The 19,470-nt window shown below is 42.6% G+C and overlaps 1 protein-coding gene across 1 annotated transcript; it reads right to left on the minus strand.

The window, feature by feature from the left end:
* Positions 1-6,917: 6,917 nt before the first annotated feature.
* TEKT4 (tektin 4) lies at positions 6,918-18,763 on the minus strand. Its single transcript, XM_084270979.1, has 6 exons — positions 18,221-18,763; positions 11,379-11,449; positions 9,885-10,028; positions 9,110-9,332; positions 8,666-8,820; positions 6,918-7,176 (listed from the first exon to the last, which is right to left on the minus strand). Exons 1-6 carry the CDS (start codon positions 18,752-18,754, stop codon positions 6,960-6,962), a joined length of 1,344 nt encoding a protein of 447 aa, XP_084127105.1. The 5' UTR covers positions 18,755-18,763; the 3' UTR covers positions 6,918-6,959.
* Between the last annotated feature and the right edge of the window lie 707 nt (positions 18,764-19,470).

The following is a 19,470-nucleotide window of genomic DNA, read 5'->3' on the forward strand; positions in this document are numbered from 1 at the left end:
GTCACTTTCTTCTGCTGTTTCACGTCTGGGACAAACCCTGTGAGTTCAAATGAGCTGTGTGATATTCTGAAGAAAAATTAAATGAAACCCATCCTGTTGTCCCCCTTTACATTTTCTCTCCTAAACAGACATGAAATGAAAAACTTGGGTGGTAATTTATGGTCTAGACACTGTGTTGCCACAACACATGGCTAGTGCTGAGCTCCACAAGAGTCCTACTGGCTCGAATCTTGATTGTGCAGTTTCCACTGTGACTTCTAACATGTTTTGGGAAATATCTCCATAGTGAGAAGAGTTCCAGCTAAGTGCAGCTATAGCTACGCAGGAGTTGATTACAACACTACAGTTGCCAGGGTCTGTATCTTCTTCCCTGGCATGCTGATAAGCCCTTCATCTTGGCAGCATGGATGGATGGGCAGCAGTGGCCACAGTCCCTCCTGGAGAAAGAAGGGACTTAGAGGAAACTTCTTACAAATGTCCTGAAAACTCAGAAATAAAGATGGAAAGTTTATGAACCCTGAAGGAGGAGAAAGCTCAGCATCTAAGCAAGTTTCCACCTGGTGTGCAAGGGGCATTGGAGGGATTTGAAAGAAAATGTGGGAGGGAGACCACAGGGCAGCAATCTTGGCTCCTCACAACCCTGTTTTGTCTCACACCATCCAGAAGGCAAACTCTAGTCCAGCAGCCAGGGAATGACTACAGATGTCCCAGCTGGGAAGAACGTGTGGGCCAAGTCCTGCCCAAAGCCCTCTGGGTGCCCAAGGGTCATGGTGGTGGTTCTCAAAGATTTAGGCTAACAGCTTTACACCTCTTGGCTGCTTTCTGCCCAAGTCACCTCCTGCCTGTCCTTTGATGCTGAAGCCAACCATGTGTGACTCCCAGGTTGAGTTTGTTTTGCCAGTACAATGTGTTTTGTTTACAGCTCTAGAAATACGTATTGAGAGACCTAAGAGCATTTACATGATTGCAGCCAGTGACCGATGCATATGGATGGGAGTTACAAGGCTTTATGGTCTCTCCCTCAGTTTTACAGATTTGAATTTATCCTTGGGCAAAAGCTGGTGCCATGAAATGCCAAGAATCTTGGCTCAGGAGATCCCATGTCCCGTACCCTCTCATCCTGCAATTACTGAGCAGATAATGTTCTCAGCTGGGGAATGTCCATGGGAGCATGATGTGGCTTGACTAAATGCCAGCAGAGCTGATGTAATCATTTACATGCTGGGGCTGAGCAAGTAAAATATGCTACAGTCCTGTGCACATCATATCTATGTAATCCCAGACTGAGGAGCAGGAGGGAGAGCTGGAGGAATGACAGCTGACCAGCTCATTGACATTCTCCTGCAGCCTGGTGACCCATCTCCATTCTCTTTTTCTGCCTGGCAGAAAAAGTGTGAAATACAGAAAAGCTGAGGGCAAAAGGAACTTTAAAGTCTGTGGAGGGGAAAGTTTCCCGTGCTGGGGAAGGACAGTGGCATTAACACCAAGTTCAGTCTGCAAAACCCAGAGGTTTTCTGTCTGTGGGGTGCTTGGAGGTGCTGGTCTCACTCAGCTTTGTGTTGTTGGCATGAGGCAGGCTGAGTCAGGCAGGGGGATGGATTCCCATTGTCCAGGCTTCTCGGTGCCTCAAGCCTGAATCAGAGCCGTTCTCTGACATCTTCAGAGCTCTGGTTGTCCATAAAGTATCAGAAATAGCTATCAGCTCCTGCCAGTGCCCGCAAGAAAGCCAGCAGGCATTAACAGCAACTGGCAATATTTAACAATAATTCCTAAAATTGTGTTTGGCTTTTTCCAGTAGAAAGTATTGTTTTTCAGGCGTTGCTATTCTGCAGGTTCCTGTTTCCCTGACCACTGAGCAACAGAAGCAGGGTGTTAGCTGGACATATTGCAGATGGTTTGATGCTGCTTTGGTTTAAAGAAATTAAAAGCCATTGATCTAGAAGACATCTCTGTCCCTTAGCATGGAAGGTTACTGGCAACATTATGAATTTTTAAAGGATGAAACAATTGGTGTTTTAAAGGATAAGTGAAATTTCTCCCCATCTTCCCAGTTATTTCCTTTCTGGAAGATCTTTTTTTAATCTCTCACATTACCCTATGATGGACATTTCGTTCCTCTTAATTAACAGTGCGTGACTATGTGAAAAGGCCACTCAGTTTTTCTTCTCTGTCATTATGTTTCTATAAATCCTTCAAGAACCAGCAATAAAATACTTCTTATTTATTTCTTATTTTACTTATTTTAACTTCGTGGCCTTTCTCTGAAGATTCATCCTTTTCTGCTGCTTTACTTTCAGAGTAGCCGGGCATGCCACACTTGAAGCAGACCTTGGCACAGCATTTGAGGGGAGCATTGATGTTCTTCCATGGAGACTTGACTTATGGTCTGGCTTCTTTTTTTCTCCCTTCCCCAAATAGATAAGAAAGACCATTTGAAGAGAAAATGTGAAGTTTCTCTCTGTATATGAAGAAACCACGCACAGTGACACAGCATGTGCAGTATGACTGAATTGCAGGGCATAAGGGAAAAGAAGCAAGTGGGCAGCCAAAGGACTAATCCTCCATTAAATTGCACCACTTCTGCATTTTGAAACACCAGGCTGCCTCCTGCAACTGTGTCCAAAATGAAGTGTGTCCTGGCATGGTCTGACACGAGGTAAACTGAGGCACACCTCCGTAACCCCACATCGGAGCTGTTGCCATTGCGTGTGCCTGTGGTAAAGTTCCATCTCTGCAGGAGTGGGTATAGCTGCAGCAGCTGATTGTCCTCACAACACAACAGTTCTAAGGACGATGTAAATCCTATCAAAACCCATGGAATTGAAACATTTTAGGAGCCAGTTGTCTAAAAATCAACACAAGCTTGCTTCAAACAGGAATTTTCTTACTGTCTACTCCTCCTAAATACTCAAATCGCTTACTCTTCTTATTCTCCTTTGTTTTTAATTTTAAGGAAGGCTTCAGAGGAACTTGCAGGACCAAAGTGCATGTTCCTGGCACATGTAACAAGTTGTAGTAACCAGAATACCCCCCTATACACATGAATTTTTTGATATAAGGATGCGGTAGTGAGGTTGTCATAGAAACAACAGCATTCGTCACCCAGAGAGTGGTAAGAACAGACTGTTGTTCCTCATTCGGAGACAAATGCAGCCAGGACGTGATCATGAGGGGCATGTCACTCCTCCTGAGACAACAGGCAGTAGTGGGAATTAAAGGCACTCATGGGGTGAGCTCTCATTCTGGTGCGTTGTGAGCAGTTCAGTGTGGATGAAGAGATGACAAGGTGTGATGCCTGTTCCCTGAGCAGACTGAATGTAGGAGTACAAACAAACGTTAAAGAGATTTTCAAGATGAACATGTTTATCAAGTGCTCCTTAGTTACTAAATAATACCCAGTGCTGTTACTGATGGCAAGTCCAGCTCAGGTTGGTTGTTCACGGCTGTTCAGCCAGTTCTCCTCATTTGTTCCTGTTTAGCTGGGACTTGTTTCTCAGTGCTGTGAAGACCATCCTGCCACTTTGGACTTGGAAAAACAGAAAAACAAGCCTTGCAAACCACCATGCAACAGTCCTTGTGTGAAGAATTTTTAAATCTGCTTTAAAGGTTCTTCATTGCTCCTGCTCTCAGCCTGCCCAGACCCAGCGTGTGACCCAGCTATCAGAAACATCCTAGGAATAAAACAGGCCACTAATGAGGACTCTACATGGCTATAAAGTTGTTATGGTGACTTTTATTACTCCTAAGACTGATCTTGGGATGTAATTTACTTAGAGGGGTCAGCAGAACGAAGAGACTACCCAGAAATACTTGGAAAAAATTGCTCAGGAAAAGATTTTCAAATAATTTCTACTTCTCTGCAGGTTATTTTGTAATTACGCTGCAAATTAACTATAAGAGAATCTTGAAGAACAATAGAAAAAGCTGCCCAGGTTCTGATCTCTTCTTTAAGACACAGCTGGTGTTACTGGCTGTCCTTGAGGGTATTTACCATGTGGGCTGAATTAAAGATCAATATGTTCAATGGGTATTGTTTGGCCCATGTATCAGGGGTCCAAAAGCAGAGACAGAGTCTTCTGAAAAATCTCACCTGGGCATCTCAGTGCTAGTGTCTGCCCCTTTGGTACTGAATTTTTTAGTGATCTGTGACATGGTACAAGGTTGAAATTATTAGGCAGTTCTAAGCTTCAGTCTTAGAGCCGATCAATTATTCATGATAAAAATACTACACAAATATTATCTCCCATTTCTCTGTAACCTTCTTTGCTCCCCTTGCAGAATGTCATCTGGTCTTAAGTAGCAATAAGTTTTTAATGGGTCTTCGCTCCTGTTTTTTTCCTCGAGTCCCTGTACCAGGCATTATAAGGTATCATTTATCACATCAGTAATTCCTGTAAGCAGATGAGAAAACTCCCAGACTTTCCAGAAATTAAACTTTGTCTTCACAATCAGAAATCTCTCAGGGTAACAAACAAAGAATTCTAATGAAGTCAAAGAAGCCCACACTCTTCATACAGATTAGCAGGTAGAGCTCAAGACAATTGAAAGCTATAGCTCACCCATGACCCTAATTCCCACCAGAGACAGCTAAAACTTCTTTTAAATATTCCCTGGTAAATCTTCAGTTTAAAAAGGAACTATAGAAAAATAATATAAAAGTATATTTACATGTAGAGTAGTGACTTTAACAAGGTTTGTGGGGTTTTTAAATAAATAAATCGGTAATTAAAGAAAAAATAATTACTGAAATGTGACTCTATTCCATCGATTCTCTTACAACTCACTTGCATTCATCTATTAGCATGTGAATAGGGCAGTGATTACACTCCTGCCAGTGTATTAGGTTCACCAGAGCAGGATTTTCCTTGATTTGCCTAAAGCAAGGACAGACTCATTTAGTTCACAAAGGTAAATTAAACTGATAGGCTTTAATTAGGGAAAGCTCCATTTACTAGCCAATATGGGGCATAAGGTTATTTGTACTCAGCGCAGTCTCAGAGTAGATGACAGCACTTTTCCTCTCTCTCATGCAAAACTCTTGAATCAAAATAATAGTTCTGGGTCCTGGACTGCGTATTCTCCTCATCCTGTCTGTCATATCAGTAACTCAAATTCCTCTTTGATTCCAAGTTCTTTTTCTTTACTGGGTGAGTAAGGTCAATTTGAATATGTTGATCTTCCTGTGCTCTCTGAAGAGTTTCTGTTGCTATCCCCATTAATCTAAAGCCTAGCTCACTGCCTTACTTTCCCCCCCATTTCAGGTGAACACCCTGATACATAAATGACACCAAACAAGCTGCACTTTATAGACGTTGGGGCTAAATGACCAAAACTCCAAATACTGGAAGACCCTTTAAAGCATTTTATGCTTCTGGTGCAGCTAAAGTCAGTTTTATACACCCCTCTGCAGTGATGTAGCTGCACGTATGGCGAGTGATCCACCAAATAGGCTGTGAGATTTAAGCATGAAGAACAGGCTGGAATATGCTGCCAGTCAAGGTGCTGAAGGTGTTTTAGAAAGGCAGAATGGAAGAGAATGTTTTCAGTCTAGAAAAGCAATCTTTAGGAGCTGTTTTAAGTTCTGTGTATAGTAGGGCCACATTTATTTCCTTTTTATCTACGTGCCATTTCTCTCTAACAAGGATTCAACACCTGGACTATAAAAATATAATCATGAAGAGGAAATCTATTAAAAAAGCCAAACAAAACTCTTCAACACAAAGCCTGTAAAATAGAGGCTTGGGTCAAAAGCCCTCACTGACGCAGCTGGTTTTCAAAGAATTGGTAGTAGCTTTTAGCAGGAGAGCAATCGCTGAACAGTGCTCTGCACATCCTGAGTTAAGATAATACAAATAGCGGTCCATGGGGAAAACAGATAGGCTAATGGCCTCTCCTGCTCTGGTGAACAGGGCAGGGCTATTCAGAAATGCATGCTGGCTACCGGGGGGGGGGTTGTGTGTTTTGCTTTTTTGAGTTTGGTTTTTTCTTTCTCTCTTTGATCAGCTGCTTTTTAAAAGTAAAAAAAAAAAACCCACCCAACCCTGTAATACAGGAAACCATAATGGAATTCTGTTCCATGTCATCTTTCCTCCTTTGTTGACACATCACCTATTTAACCAAGTGGCCTACTAAGCTAATGGATGAGTGACATTTGTTACATTGCTCTACTGGAGATGAATCTGATGTGTTCTCCATTATGGGTAATAGTTCAAACACATGCCTTGCTTCCAGGGAATGGCTGGAACAGATCAAGAGCTCAATTCAGCAACCAAGTGCTTAAGTTGAAACTCATGACTGTGATTCACAAGCTGTTTAGCTTTTGGGTTTGTTTTGGGTTTTCTCTTCTGAAAAAAATCCTAAATTTGTTGACTTGAAGGTTAAAAAACCTTGGACTCATTTTCAGGTTACATAAGCAGGAATCGTGGACTGGGAGGGGTTTTGCCAATAGTCAGATTGTCATCTACCCTGTGCAAACTTTCTTTTTTTAAAACTAATAATGTTTGAGGAACTTAAAAGTCTATCATCTGTTTCCCTGCTGACCATGTGATCCTCTGTCAGACAAGCAGTTTTATTGCTCTCATTTTAGGCTGCCTGAAAATGCTAGAAAGCTATAAATGCTGTGTCTACATCTGTGTATGTTATTACTATTAGCAATAAATATTTACTCAACATATTAACTTATTAGTGAAAATCCCAAATATCACATACTGTGCAAATTATGCATGTATGATGTTATGAATTACCTTTAAGCTGTGTTTTAAACTCACTATAAACATCTGTACTCAGACTGAACTTTGAAGGCAAGACTCAAAGCCCACCATACTAATGCGTTTTACTTTAAATAGAGGAAAATAGCAGTGAATGCAGTACTTCTGTGTGTAATATTATCTATGTATTTTATATGAAATCTTCCAGAGTACATTTTTCTTCCACACTTTGTATACTTAGTACAGAGGTTACTACTGGTAACCCGCTAATTTAAGAACACTGGGGTAGCGTCTGCGATGGGTCATACACTTTTGCCTATCAATAAAAATACTGTTTGCTTTCACAGCTATGTCTTTTTCTAAATCCATCCGTGTGTCTTCCAGGTTCCTCAGAGACTCTTCAGATTCCAGCAGCTTCTTCTTCATGGATTCAATGTACGCAGTTAGTTCTTCAGCTTCCCTGATCAACCTGAACAGAATTACATTGAGTAATACAAAAAGAGCAGAAGTCAGTTGGTGTTCAAAAAGACATTTGAATTGTAATGGGAATAAAGATCAACAGCTATAGAATCATAATACTTAACAGCAAAGGGCCTCAAAGAAGTCCTGCATACTTGGTCAAAAGCAGAGTTTACTTTCACAGCTTCTGGACAGAGGCCTCCCATGATTTAGATGGTGCCATTAATATCTTTTGCCACTGAGCACAGTGTGAGCACGTGCTCATCTTCTCCCATTCTGTAGGACAGTTGCACTAGGACTTTTAGGACAGAAATTGATAAGTCGCCCAGTTTGACTGGATCAGCACTTTGTTAAACCTTTTTTTTTAATATCTGCTCACTGGTATAAAACTCAAGTAGCAAAGACAATACTTGCACCAGAGATCAGAAAACAGTGTTTATTTTAAAAGCCTAGAAGTTTCTAAAGAAGCAGCAGCACAACATTTTCAGAAAGCACCAAACCATTTTTAAAGCAGCACATCATTTCGACTACAAGTCAGTGGGGGTTAGGTGCTTTGCTGCAATCTGCCCACAGAGAAGGCACATATTTACTTCCTGTGAAAGCAAGATCCCTGTGTGCTCTGCAAACTGAGTAACTACAAACAGCATAAGCCTGGCAATTAAACACATGCCCATTCAGCAAAGAACTTGCATGTGTCCTTAAATCCCATTAAAGGCAATGTACATACAGTAAAGCTTGCACACGGATGGTTTGCTGAATCGGGGCCTTAAATGACTGTGCCTGAGATGGTATAAAGCATCTGGATTAACTATACCTTCTTCCTCACTGTATAAAGACCAGTGGATTGGCTTTTAACAGGAGGCACCTTTGCCTGTAAAATATGATTCCCCACTTTTCCTAAGGGTAGGAAAATGTGAAGGAGGAGAATCAATTACGACGGTTATAATGAGATCAAAGCCGACGAATGTGACATTCGGACCTTTAATTTGAAAGGATTTGTTGATGTCCAGGTTTAAAACAGATTATTACTGAAAATCAAATGCCACCAGCCAAATGCTTTGCAGCACTGAGGACCTGTGGCAGGCTATGAGTATGTGCGGCCGGTTTACATGCTCAGCACCTGAAGCATAATTCATCCAGTGTGTAGTCCACCTTGTGGTGAACTTCTACTAACAGCAAGAGGGCTGCAAGTGATCCACATGCTGTCAGATTTTTTTTTTACCATCGAAATCAAAAAGAAACCACACAGCTGAAAGAAGAAAACACCGAGACAAAAGGCAGCCTTGAGTCTATAGATTCTCTATTTGCCAATGCATAGGCTTAAAATGGTATTTTCCTCACAGTGATTTCAGTCATCCAAATTACTTCTGACTTGTATCAGAATCAAACCTGGTAATAGAAGCTAAAGGCCATGTGTTGCCAATGAACAGCACAAAAGCTGTCTAACTCCACTTCTGGGTAGAATGGACACCTTGGAGGACTTGTTTAATAGTGTTTACCTGACTTGTGCTTCATCTCTGCAGAGTTCCATGTTGGGCCTAAAAGACCTGTCATATAACCTTGTTTGAGCAACTTTCAGTGGTGCTTCTTTCTCTCTGATAGCCTGTTTGAAAGCAGCAATGTTGGCTTCTTGACCTCCAATCTGCTTAAGGATCTAAAGAGGACACAGAAGAAAAAGAACTGTTTGGAAAACCCCACATTGTCTCTGTGCACTCTATGCATCTGTTCATGGTCCTAATGAGACAGCTGCAGTTTTGACCTCCTGCTTGGCCAGAAGAAATAGAAGTACAGAAATTGAAGCACTCTTATCAGATACTAAGCTGGCACAAAATACTGTTCTGTACCTGATTCAGACTAAGACATTTTTCCTACAGGATAAATCTACTGGGATCTTCTCAGAAGAGGCAGTCACACCTGCAAAGCATGTAAAGAATAACACTTACTTGTTTCAAATGATGTTCTAGTTTGTGTTTTACATCATCCAGCTCCTCGCAGTGTTTGGCAAAAGCCTCATTAACAGCAGCACATTGCATCCTCATGTCCTCAGATGTGTCATGAAGAATATTGTCAATCAAAGCACGAAGGTCAATGGAAGCCAGTTTTTCTTGCTCTGCCCTACAGATGTTGTCATGAGTGAACTTGGCCCATGTCTCTGGTGTTGAGGCACTGGAAGAAGAGGTGAAGGGTAGACAAATAAGAACCTTGTTCTTTTTGTTCAAGTTGCACTTCAGAAGACAATCTGAAGCTGGTTGTCTGCCTGCAAAAGTATTGTCAACCTCTATTTGGTTTTGCTGTTGCATACAAAAGACTTACCATGAAGGAAGAAATCTAATCCTTTATAAAATTAATAAATTGTCATTCATCTTCTGGCTTTTGAGGGAAGTAATGCATGACACACAATTATCCAAAGTTCTTCCATCTTTATCTAATACTACTGGGCAAAAAAATACACCTTTTTTTGTACAAGCACAAGCAGCTAAGTCACCAGCAAATAAACACATGAGTATATTCAAGCTTTACAGTCTGCATCCACTTTGAAACAAAAAGGAAATGAGAACTCTGGTCATACTTTGCTGTGTTGAGCACTTGAGATACTGAGTCATATGAACACTGCCAGAAAGGGGAGGGGGAAGCAGCAAAGTTTATAGCAAGTAACAGTAGCACAAAGGATGTGCTGTATCTTACCAGGGTTAGTTCTGGACAGTAGTAACTGCTTACCTCTCTTCAAACTTCATCGAGCTAGGATGGAACTGGATGTTGGTGCTCTGGTTACTGTATCTTCCACATTTATCATCGATGTTGTAGGTTTGAACTTTGTCTGACCAGTCCAGTTCACAAATCTCTTTGTGATCTCGATTTAATCTGAGAAGCCATCGTTATCACACATAGTCAGTGGAAAACAATACGCTTACAAGGACAAAACTATCATAGACAGTTGTGAAGCTGGGCTCTGAGCCTTTGTCTTTCAAAGAACAATGAGAATGTATACTTCTATTTTTGTCCTGAAAATCCTAACCAAACACCTCTCACAACTATCTGCTAGAACAACAAGACTGATGTGCTAACCACCACCTAGGACCTTCAGTACTGCCTGCTGAAGGCAAGGCACAGGGTAGTCTCCCCACTCTTGTAGGCTGAGACAAAGGAGTTGCTGGACTTTGAATTTTAGCTACTAATCCTAAAACACAGAGGTTTTTTTTCAATAGGGGCTACAGTTGCAATGATATTTAGAGTTAAAACTGCTATTTTGTTATCAGTTGAGTCACACATCACTAAATTAATTAGAATGACATCAGATTACAAGAGACAGTGGGTCGTTATCAACTGTTAACACCAGATGTCACTCTCAACTCAGGAATTAAAAAGACTGTGCTGACCAATGATAGTAATAAAACAATCTTTAAACAATGATGAGAAGCCTAAACTCAGTAGATTACTCATACTCTTATGGATATAAAAGAACTACTTTAAACTTTAATTTTCCATATAAATGCAAAATCACAAGACATTCAGAATCACAAAGACATTCTTTCTAAAATCAGTATTTTATTTTATCTGGTAGAATAGCATAAATTGGACCAGATGTAAAAAAACCCAAAACAAACAACCCCCCATCCTCCCCTAAAATATTAAGGTTTCCTGAAGTTAACTCGTCCTAATAATGCACTTTGAAATTCGGGTAACGTCTTTCCAAAAGGCTTGCTGTAAATTAACAGCAAATACTCCTTCCTCCTGGAATGCAGTGAACATCCATACTGACACAGAAGGTAAAACCTCATATTTTAAGTTCGCACTGACACCTGGTGGCAAAAAGCTCAGCTTGAAAAGGTCCTTCGATCAGATAAATTATTTTAAAAGATTCTCTACTAAAAATGTATCATAGAACACAACAAGGGAGAGTGGTATCAGGTAGTACTTTGATTACAATGAAGTGTAGTGTTGGAAAATTGGAGAACTGAATACTTACACTGGAAACTAGGGCTGAAAATCTCAAGCATGGCTTTAGGGCATGACTGTTTTCTTCTTACCTTACACTACATAAAAATCCCAAAGTTTCCTCACTGGGTACCTCCTTTCAGATTTAAATGAAATTCATGTGGTTCCTAAGCCTGGAATGGTTATGGACTTTATCGCTGGGCATTGCAGTCCTGTACATCAGGATTTATTTGACTATATAAATTAGTTACTAATGTAGCATGAAAAATGTCTTACCGCATCTGGTTGCCAGCTTGCATCACAGTTCTTTTCAAAAGCTCCTGGACGCTTTTGATGAGTTCAACTTCCTAGATAAAAACATTCAGACTTCTGTGATATCCAGTGTATACTATCCTGCAGAGCAATTTGATTTCAATGCTCATGGAACAATACTTGAATTTGCTACTCATTACCCACTCTTACCCTATAATTGCAAGACAAGAACTTCTGAGGAGTTAGCAGATTCCGAGGTAACTCAGCTGTAAGTCTGAGGCATCAGCAATACTCAGATACTCCTAGAGCCTGGGGATTCATTATTTTCATACCACACATGTATTCTATGAAAAAGCCTATGTTCTCTCAGATTAAATAGAGCATCTGGATGACTTGCACAATCTTGAAGTAAGGAAAAATAAAGCAACAGCATCATGCTCAGCAGGAGCCCAGCGTCACTGCCTGGCACAAACACACGGTATCGTATAGCACTGAGAAGGACACGGTCTGCCCTGCAAGCACAAACTCAGATGTCAGAGGCTGTTGCCTTGCACAGGGATGTGATACAGCACATCAGCCTCTCTGGCAAGCCACTGGCTTTCAGAACCTGCTGTGCCCTTGCTGATACTCTCAGAGCCCGCTGTCTTGTTCTGTAGTACACATTTTGTCTCTGTGCAGGGCAGAGGTTTCCCAACAGATCTCCAAAACACAGTTTGTCTGACGTACGATGCTAAGGTGTCATTTAACATAAAGGAGTGGCAGCACCATAACCTTCTGTTGGCCTGCCTCCTTTGAATGCTTTGCACTGACTGAAAATAGAAGTTACTACTCCATGATTTGAATAGCTATTTCCTGCCTCAGAAGGCATAGGAAACCTGCCACAATGCCAACCCAGTGACACAGCCTTAATTTTTTTATGACATTTATTCCAGATCTCATTTTGCCTCTGGTGATGGAAGTGTTGAGGACTGCAGAATCACCTCAAATATGCAATGCTGTTTGAAGGGTTAATTTCCTCTGAGTTGCAATACAGTGACCACTCGAAGTCAGGAAGCTTTGCCTCACCTCCCTAAGGGATCTAATGCTTCAGCTCAAGCTGGGTTTAGTAGGAATGTTCATTTCAACACAAACGTGATCAAACCAAAAAGACTATACTTTATAATCATCTTTTCTTGAATAAAAACTACCTGGAGCTCATTTTTGACTGAATAAAGCTACTTTAGGGATTAACAGTCAATGCTCTATGAAGTGACTTTATTAAATGACCTGGTGATTACATATTACTATACAAAAGCCAGCCTGGCCAGCATTCACTTTGTTACTGTTTAAAGAATTCAGTATTTGAGGCTCAGACATTAAACAGAGCTTTTGAATATGAAAACCTCCTAATTAATGCTGCTGGCTTACATCAAGGACAGTCATCCAATGACAGCCAGGGGAATATCTACTTACTAATAAACTTTATTCCCAGAACAGTGCTGGCACTCGCTGATCCTTGTACTGGTTTTGACAAATATTAAATGAGTGCGTATGTCCCTGTAGTGTCAGTTTCTCCACAACAAGAAACCAACAGAGACTGTGAAAAAGATCATTTTATTCTAAATGGAAAAGGACAATCGAGATTGGAAAGAAAATGTTATTTTTAAGGCTCTAAAAGAGCACAATTAAATAAATAGCTGGCGGTATCATTTTACAACCTGTGAGAACACTAAAACTCCCTCTCCGCAGGCTGAATTATCAAAGTAAAAATTCAAAGGAAAGGGTCAGAAAAACCCATCAGTTGAAATTACATTTATAGTAATTGATATTATTTTGTATTGGGTAATCAGTCTCCATGTAAATAAAGAGACAACCAGTTTCCTGTGAGTAATGTGCACAGTTTTAAATGAGAAAAGCCTTCCTTTTGCAATTAAGGTCTCTCACATGGAAAGACTGAAATAATGTAAAAATAAATAATTCCCTTGTTGAATGACCTAAAAGAAAATTTTTAAATGGATTCCCCATCAAGGAGATACACATTCAAATGTGACATTTAAAACTGAAGATATAGGTCTCCTAATTAATGGCAGCCTAAGATGAGTTAGAGTGGATAAGGAGGCATAAATGGCAGTGAATTTTCAATGCTTATCTACTAAATAATTTCTCTTAACTTTTAAAACAGGTAAAGTCAGATAGTGTTGTCTGGGAAGAGCTGTGGCACTAGGCTGAAGGTGAAGATCCTTTGATCTAAGACCCATGATCCCATCTGCAGTTAGACATCGTGGTACAGTCCAGCCTTGCTGCCCACCCATGGCTGTGGCTGGCTTGTGGGGTGAGTGTGGGAGAAGGTCCACACTGCCTGGACACCTGACATGTACCACAACCTGCAGAGGAGAAGGAGCTGGGGATCCCATGCACCATGCAGAGGAGTTACAAAACTGCACATCTGCTCCTTTGCATCTTCTTTGCAGAGTAAATTCCATCAACAACCAATTCATTTCAAGGCCCAGTCTGCATTAAGAGAGGGGAAGTGGTTGAAAAAGTTTCAGTAGCTGGCAGCATCTCCAGTCCAGAGGATATTAACTGAGAATTGCATTTCTTCAGTTGATGAGACAACTTGGTGGATGTAATGTCTTTCTTTTTCCTCCTTATTTTTCCCATATATGTCTTCATGTGCTGTCTATTAAAATGAAATACCGTTAAATCTGAAGTGATCTTGGCATCTTTCAGCTGTCTTCTCCACAGTTCATACTACTACTAAACCTCTGTTTTTATAAATGATTGTCAATTAACAAGGAGAGAACATTTTATAGTTCAGTGTGCCATTTATTTTATTACAGTGTTCAATGTTTATGATGCAGAAGTTGGATTTTCATCAAATCCAGCGATAAAACTATTCCAGTCCATGACTTTGTAAGTGTCTAATTAATGGTGCAAAGAAAACGTTTAAGAGCAGATGTTTGTGCCTTCCATGAATTTACAAATTCCTTTTTTTTTCCCAGCCTGTCTTTTTACATCAGTGACTTGCAGATGTCAGCAATGTCTAAATACAGCACCCAGGGCCAGAATGACACAGTGAGAGAGCAGGAACTGGTAGAACCCCATGAGAGAGGCTGTGCAGTCGCCCTTGATTACAAATCCAGCTGCATCCATCCATTAGTGACAACATGACACCAGATGTCCCACACATGAGCTCAGGAAATACAAGCTAGCTTATGGATCTCACCAGAATCAGACTCCCAAACAGCATGTAACAGGAAGACCGTTACTCATTACAGCTGGGAGTGGAAGCAGGTAACAGCCTTCAAAATCTCAGCTTGGTGACTGGCCTTTTTCCTGCCGGTCTCCAAGAGTCATTTTCAAAATCTATGACCCACAGATGCTGAAAACAAGCCCTTCTCCCTTCCCTGTGGACTGAGCACTGGTTCCCTTGGCAAAGCTGCAGGTCAGAGTGTGTGAAAATGGTGTTCTGTCATTTTCCTCAGCCCATCCCTGTGGTTAGGTGGCACACACACACAGGGATCCTTTCTCTGCTTTTTTGAAACTTTTAATTTTACACAGCTGACAGGATCTTGGCTAATGCCTTTGTCTTCAGCATCAAGGAACAGCTGAAGCTGACTTCATTATTGAAGCAAACACACAACAGATCAACACTCTGAGTTTAGGGTAAAAAAATAGGATAAATGTAAGTGTGTCCACTTAATTCCATGGTCATATCTGGCACCCAGTTAATGAATCTGGACACTGGACATATGGAACTAACCTTGAAATGCAGCACTTATGCAGCTGAAACATGATTTATGGAGACTATAGCACCACGTGACAAGTTCTTTGCTAGGGCTTACATTTCAATATTAGATGTGTGCACACAAACATACTGAACTGCCATTAAACTGACACAGAGGGGATTCAGAGGAGATGTCACATGGGTTATGGAAGGCAAAAGCCTCACACAGAACAGCGTGTGTATGTCTGTTTGTATGAACTCAGCTATTTCCAATGCCACAGAAAAAAAAGATACAACTATTCTATTTGAGAGATGTTGTCTTATTTTTAGTCATCAAAGATCCTTCTTTATTGGAAAAACAGTTGTGTCTTTCCACTTCTTTTTCTTAACCAGAACTGCATTAAGAGAAGATGAATATGCTGTTAAGTGGAGTCAATGAACTTCTGAGTAACAGCTGATTTTACTATGCACGTGAGCCACTTTCACTTAAATACCCTCATCCCTCATTCCAGCAGTGGCTATTTAGTGATCTAAACATGGCTCCATGCTGCAAAGCAAATAGGACAGATGAGTTGGAACCAAAACTCCCTAAATGAAATAAACGGTGTGCCAAAAAATAGGAAAAGCCCAAATATTATCTGAATGCATTAAACTTTTATCAGAGATGTTTTCCTTCTGAGTCATCAGCAGAGATTCCTACTGAACAGATAATAAAAGTGCAATTACATGCAGAGATTCAAAATGGCTTGTATATATGTATTTGATGTTGCCTCTAAATGTCATCTGCCAAGGGGTTGCTGAAAGGTGGTTATCTCAGCAGGATGCTCTGGGAACTGGGAAATCTTCATTGCTGCAGAAAGCTGAAAGCAGGAACAAACCCCATGTCCTAAGAAAAGCTTTTCCCTGAGTATGTGAAAGATAGTCCCTTGTCCAGACATGCTCTTCCCCCAGCTGCAGAGTCCCTGTTGCTCCTGTCTGTGGGAGCTGGCAGGAACACGGCAAAGATACCACAGAATGAAGCCAACACAAGCCTGGGCTGCTAGAAGGAAAGGAAGAATTTCAAAGGATGGAAAATGTCCTAGAGTATCAATTAACTGTGTAATTAAAATTGCAAGGAAAGGAATGTCTGTTTCCTCACACAGCTGACTTGTGAAAACCATTTCTTCTTTTTCTCAGCTTTTGCATGGGAAGAGAATAAACTACTCCCGATCTCCTTTGCATTACCACTTCTTAAGAGAGTTAAGATTAGAAAGTGACTGGACAAGGAAGTAACATTCAGAAAAAGTATGTCAGTACTTTAGTAATAAAATTTGCATAACTCCTCCAAATAAGCAAATGTAACACAGAGCTACCAGTGAACTGGGACGTTAACTTGGAAATCTGCGCAGTGAACAAACACAATTCATGGAAGAGCAGCTCTAAGTGTCAAAAATTATTAGCCAGCTTTAGAGAGAGTAAGAAATACAAGGTACCATCTGATTTCTTGCAGTGGAAGAGGTATAGAGTATAGCTGCAGCTTAAAGAGCTGGCAGAGCCACAGAGGGCACATTTTTAAATCTATTTGCAAGCATTCATGCCATAAAATCTATTCCTCTGTGAGGATGGGAAGGATTTCCTCTGATATTATGTACTCCTCTTCCTTCTGCACTGCAAAGGTCATTGGCATGGCAACAAAATCTTCATTTCTCTAGAGTCCATCTGCTGCTGGTATACACGCCTCATCTGAACTCGCATCATTCTTTTTTGATGACATCCCACTTGGCTGTTAACAGTCTGTCGTCACAAGCAGAGAATCACAATTTCAGGTGAAGAATTAACAGCAGCAGCAGAGGGACTTCTCAGGGAATAGTTTGTTCATTGCTCAGATCAGGAGGAAGGAAATACAGGGGAGAAATCTGGGCAGAAAATGATTTTTTTTCTTTATAAATCATACTTTTCACAGACTTCTCTAAAACAACAGCAGCTGATCAGCTGATTGGATTTAATTTTTCTTCTGTAATCTGAATCTTGGAATAATTCCCACATTGAAATATCCTACACAGTAACTCTCATGTTTATATGTTCGATTGGAACACCCTCTTAAATATTGATTATAATACAGCAACTGTACACAATTCCTAGTTAAAATATTGCTAAATACTATCATGCCATCAACTGTGTAAATATGTTCAGTATTTTTCAGATGACGAGTATTAATTATCTGGTTTAATCAGTAACTCATCATGAATCAACATTCACATTACATTGGAGGCTGCAGGCAAATAATAATTAATTTATCTGTGGGGCACTAGAATACGTGAAAAATGACCCAGAGTCTGTTCTCTGGAACATGTGCAGCCACAATAATTACACTGGCCTTGAAGGCAATCTACATGCAGGGTTGGATCTCAGTGACAGGTAAAGAGGTGTCAGCTGGAGTCAAGAGTACTCTGTGGGAGGAAAGGGATCAAGCAAATTTCAGGAGTCTCAGGTTTGTTGAAGTCACACTGTCAGAAACACCATCTGTCTGTGGCCCCCGCTTGCCTGGAGCTATCCTCTCATGCAGGTGCCACACGACTCCATTGTAGAGTTCACAGAGAGCTGTGCTGCTGTCCTGCAGGACATTTAAAATGACAGTGTGTTGAGACACTCTAGCACAGTGTTGGATCACCACCTTGTCGTGGACCTTGGCAAGACTACAGCATCAGACTCTGTAGTAAAAGGTAATGGCACAGACTGTCAGGCTGGACCAGCTTGAGGATGGAAACAGCCAAGGAGTCTTGTGTGCTGCATTTTTAAAGTGTAACCTGCAGAGATGAGAGGATTTTAACCCAAGTGGAGGCTGGAAAAAGTTTAATGAGAGCATGGGAAGCCTATCTCAGTTCAAGAAAACTCTGTTTTGATTTTTTTTTTTTAAATCTGGTCTCCTCTAGTCACGCTCCTGTGATTTAAAGTATTTTTTTTTTTTAACAGAGTAAGGATTTTAAATAATCCATCCTAAACCGTGGAATGACAGGGAAGAGTCCAGGCTGCCAGGAAGTGGCACTAGGCCTTTGTGCATTGCCAGACCTTCATGAGCTGCAGTTAACACCTACTGACTGAGCTGTTCACCGTTTTAAAGATCAGGGCAGCACGAAGGGAGGGTAGCCAACAACTCTTAACATCCTAACATCCTGCTCACCTTCAGCAACTCTCTTTCCACCTCATCCCTGACAAGGTCTGGGGGTTGCCTCCTCTCCCGGCACTGCAGGTTATCCACGGCAATGGCATAGGGCACCTCAGTGGCATCGAGTGCCCTTTCCAGCCGCAGCTTCTGGGCTGCCAGCAGGTTGGTCTCAGCATCGAGGTCTTCAATCTCCTTCTGGAGCGCAGTCTTCCAGAAATGTGTGTCTTTCAGGCGCTGGCCCAGGGCGGCCGTAGAGTCCTGCTGGGCACGCTGGGCAGCGGCAGCAGCATTCTCGGCCAGCTCATTGGCCTCATCCCGGCACTGCTCAGCCTGCTCACAGCCGGACAAGGCCTTGTGGTACAGATCAAAGTTCCTCTGGTACCACTCAGGGGGCAGATACTTGGCGGTGTGGAAGCCGGCAGCGGCCAGGTCACCTGGGGAGTCGGGCCCCGCGTCCAGCGCCATGCCGCACACCTTCACGGGCAGGTTGGGGGCGGCCACCGCTTGCGGCGCCGACTCCTTGGTCAGCAGCCCCGGGGGCTGCGCCATGGCACCGGGGCCTCCTGGGGGCAAACCCTGGCTCCCCGCTAGGCCGCGACGCGTCCTCCCGTCGCCGGGGCAACGGCAGTAGCCAATGAGGAGGCGGGTCCCCCCTTCGCGAAGGGAAACCCGGGGCGGTAGCCAGGGAAAAGCCCGCCCCCCTCTTTGCCCGCGCAACGATACTCACCAATCAGAGCGCGGACCCGCCCGGAGAGCACGTAGGATAGGGGAACGGCGCTGCCCGTACCGCCTCCAAGCTGCTTGTTGTTATGGAGACGGAGACAACCAATAGAGAAGGAGCACGGGGGGGCGGTGGAGGTGTCATGGCGGCGCCCGGGGGCGGGTGGGTTTCCCGGCCCAGGCTGTAGCGCGCGTTGTAACGTTGGTGATTCGCTCGCGCATGCGGCGGGAAGAGACAGGCGGGAATGCCCGCGCCGTGCTCTGGCTGCCTTTGGACGCTGCGGGGCGGCGGTCAGGGGAAGCACCGCCTGCCCCTCCGGGCTTGCCCCGAGGCCTAGCGAGTCCCCAGGCGTAGGCAAGGCCCTGCGAGGCCCAGTGCGGGGCCTGCGGCACCCGCCCGTTCTGAGCCGCCCAACCCACGCCGGGTTCGCCCGGCGCTCCGTGTCTGTACTCAAATGCTTGTTCTCCGTGAGGCAGCTCGCGTGACTCCGGCCCCTTCGCGGACCAGGGGCGTGTGAAACCCGTCTGCCGTGCCCCCGCCCCGT

Source organism: Gallinula chloropus, assembly GCF_964237585.1.
Source record: "Gallinula chloropus genome assembly, chromosome: 15".
NCBI lineage: Eukaryota > Metazoa > Chordata > Aves > Gruiformes > Rallidae > Gallinula > Gallinula chloropus.

What these genes read in the sequence shown, in the direction of transcription:
- TEKT4 (XM_084270979.1), bottom strand. Translation starts at nt 18,754, where the DNA reads ATGGCGCAGCCCCCGGGGCTGCTGACCAAGGAGTCGGCGCCGCAAGCG. An exon ending in TCGATGAAGTTTGAAGAGAG is followed by an intron (nt 9,333 to 9,884) that starts GTAAGCAGTTAC and finishes CTCTTCTTCCAG; the next exon opens with TGCCTCAACACCAGAGACAT. An exon ending in AGAGATGAAGCACAAGTCAG is followed by an intron (nt 7,177 to 8,665) that starts GTAAACACTATT and finishes AATTCTGTTCAG; the next exon opens with GTTGATCAGGGAAGCTGAAG.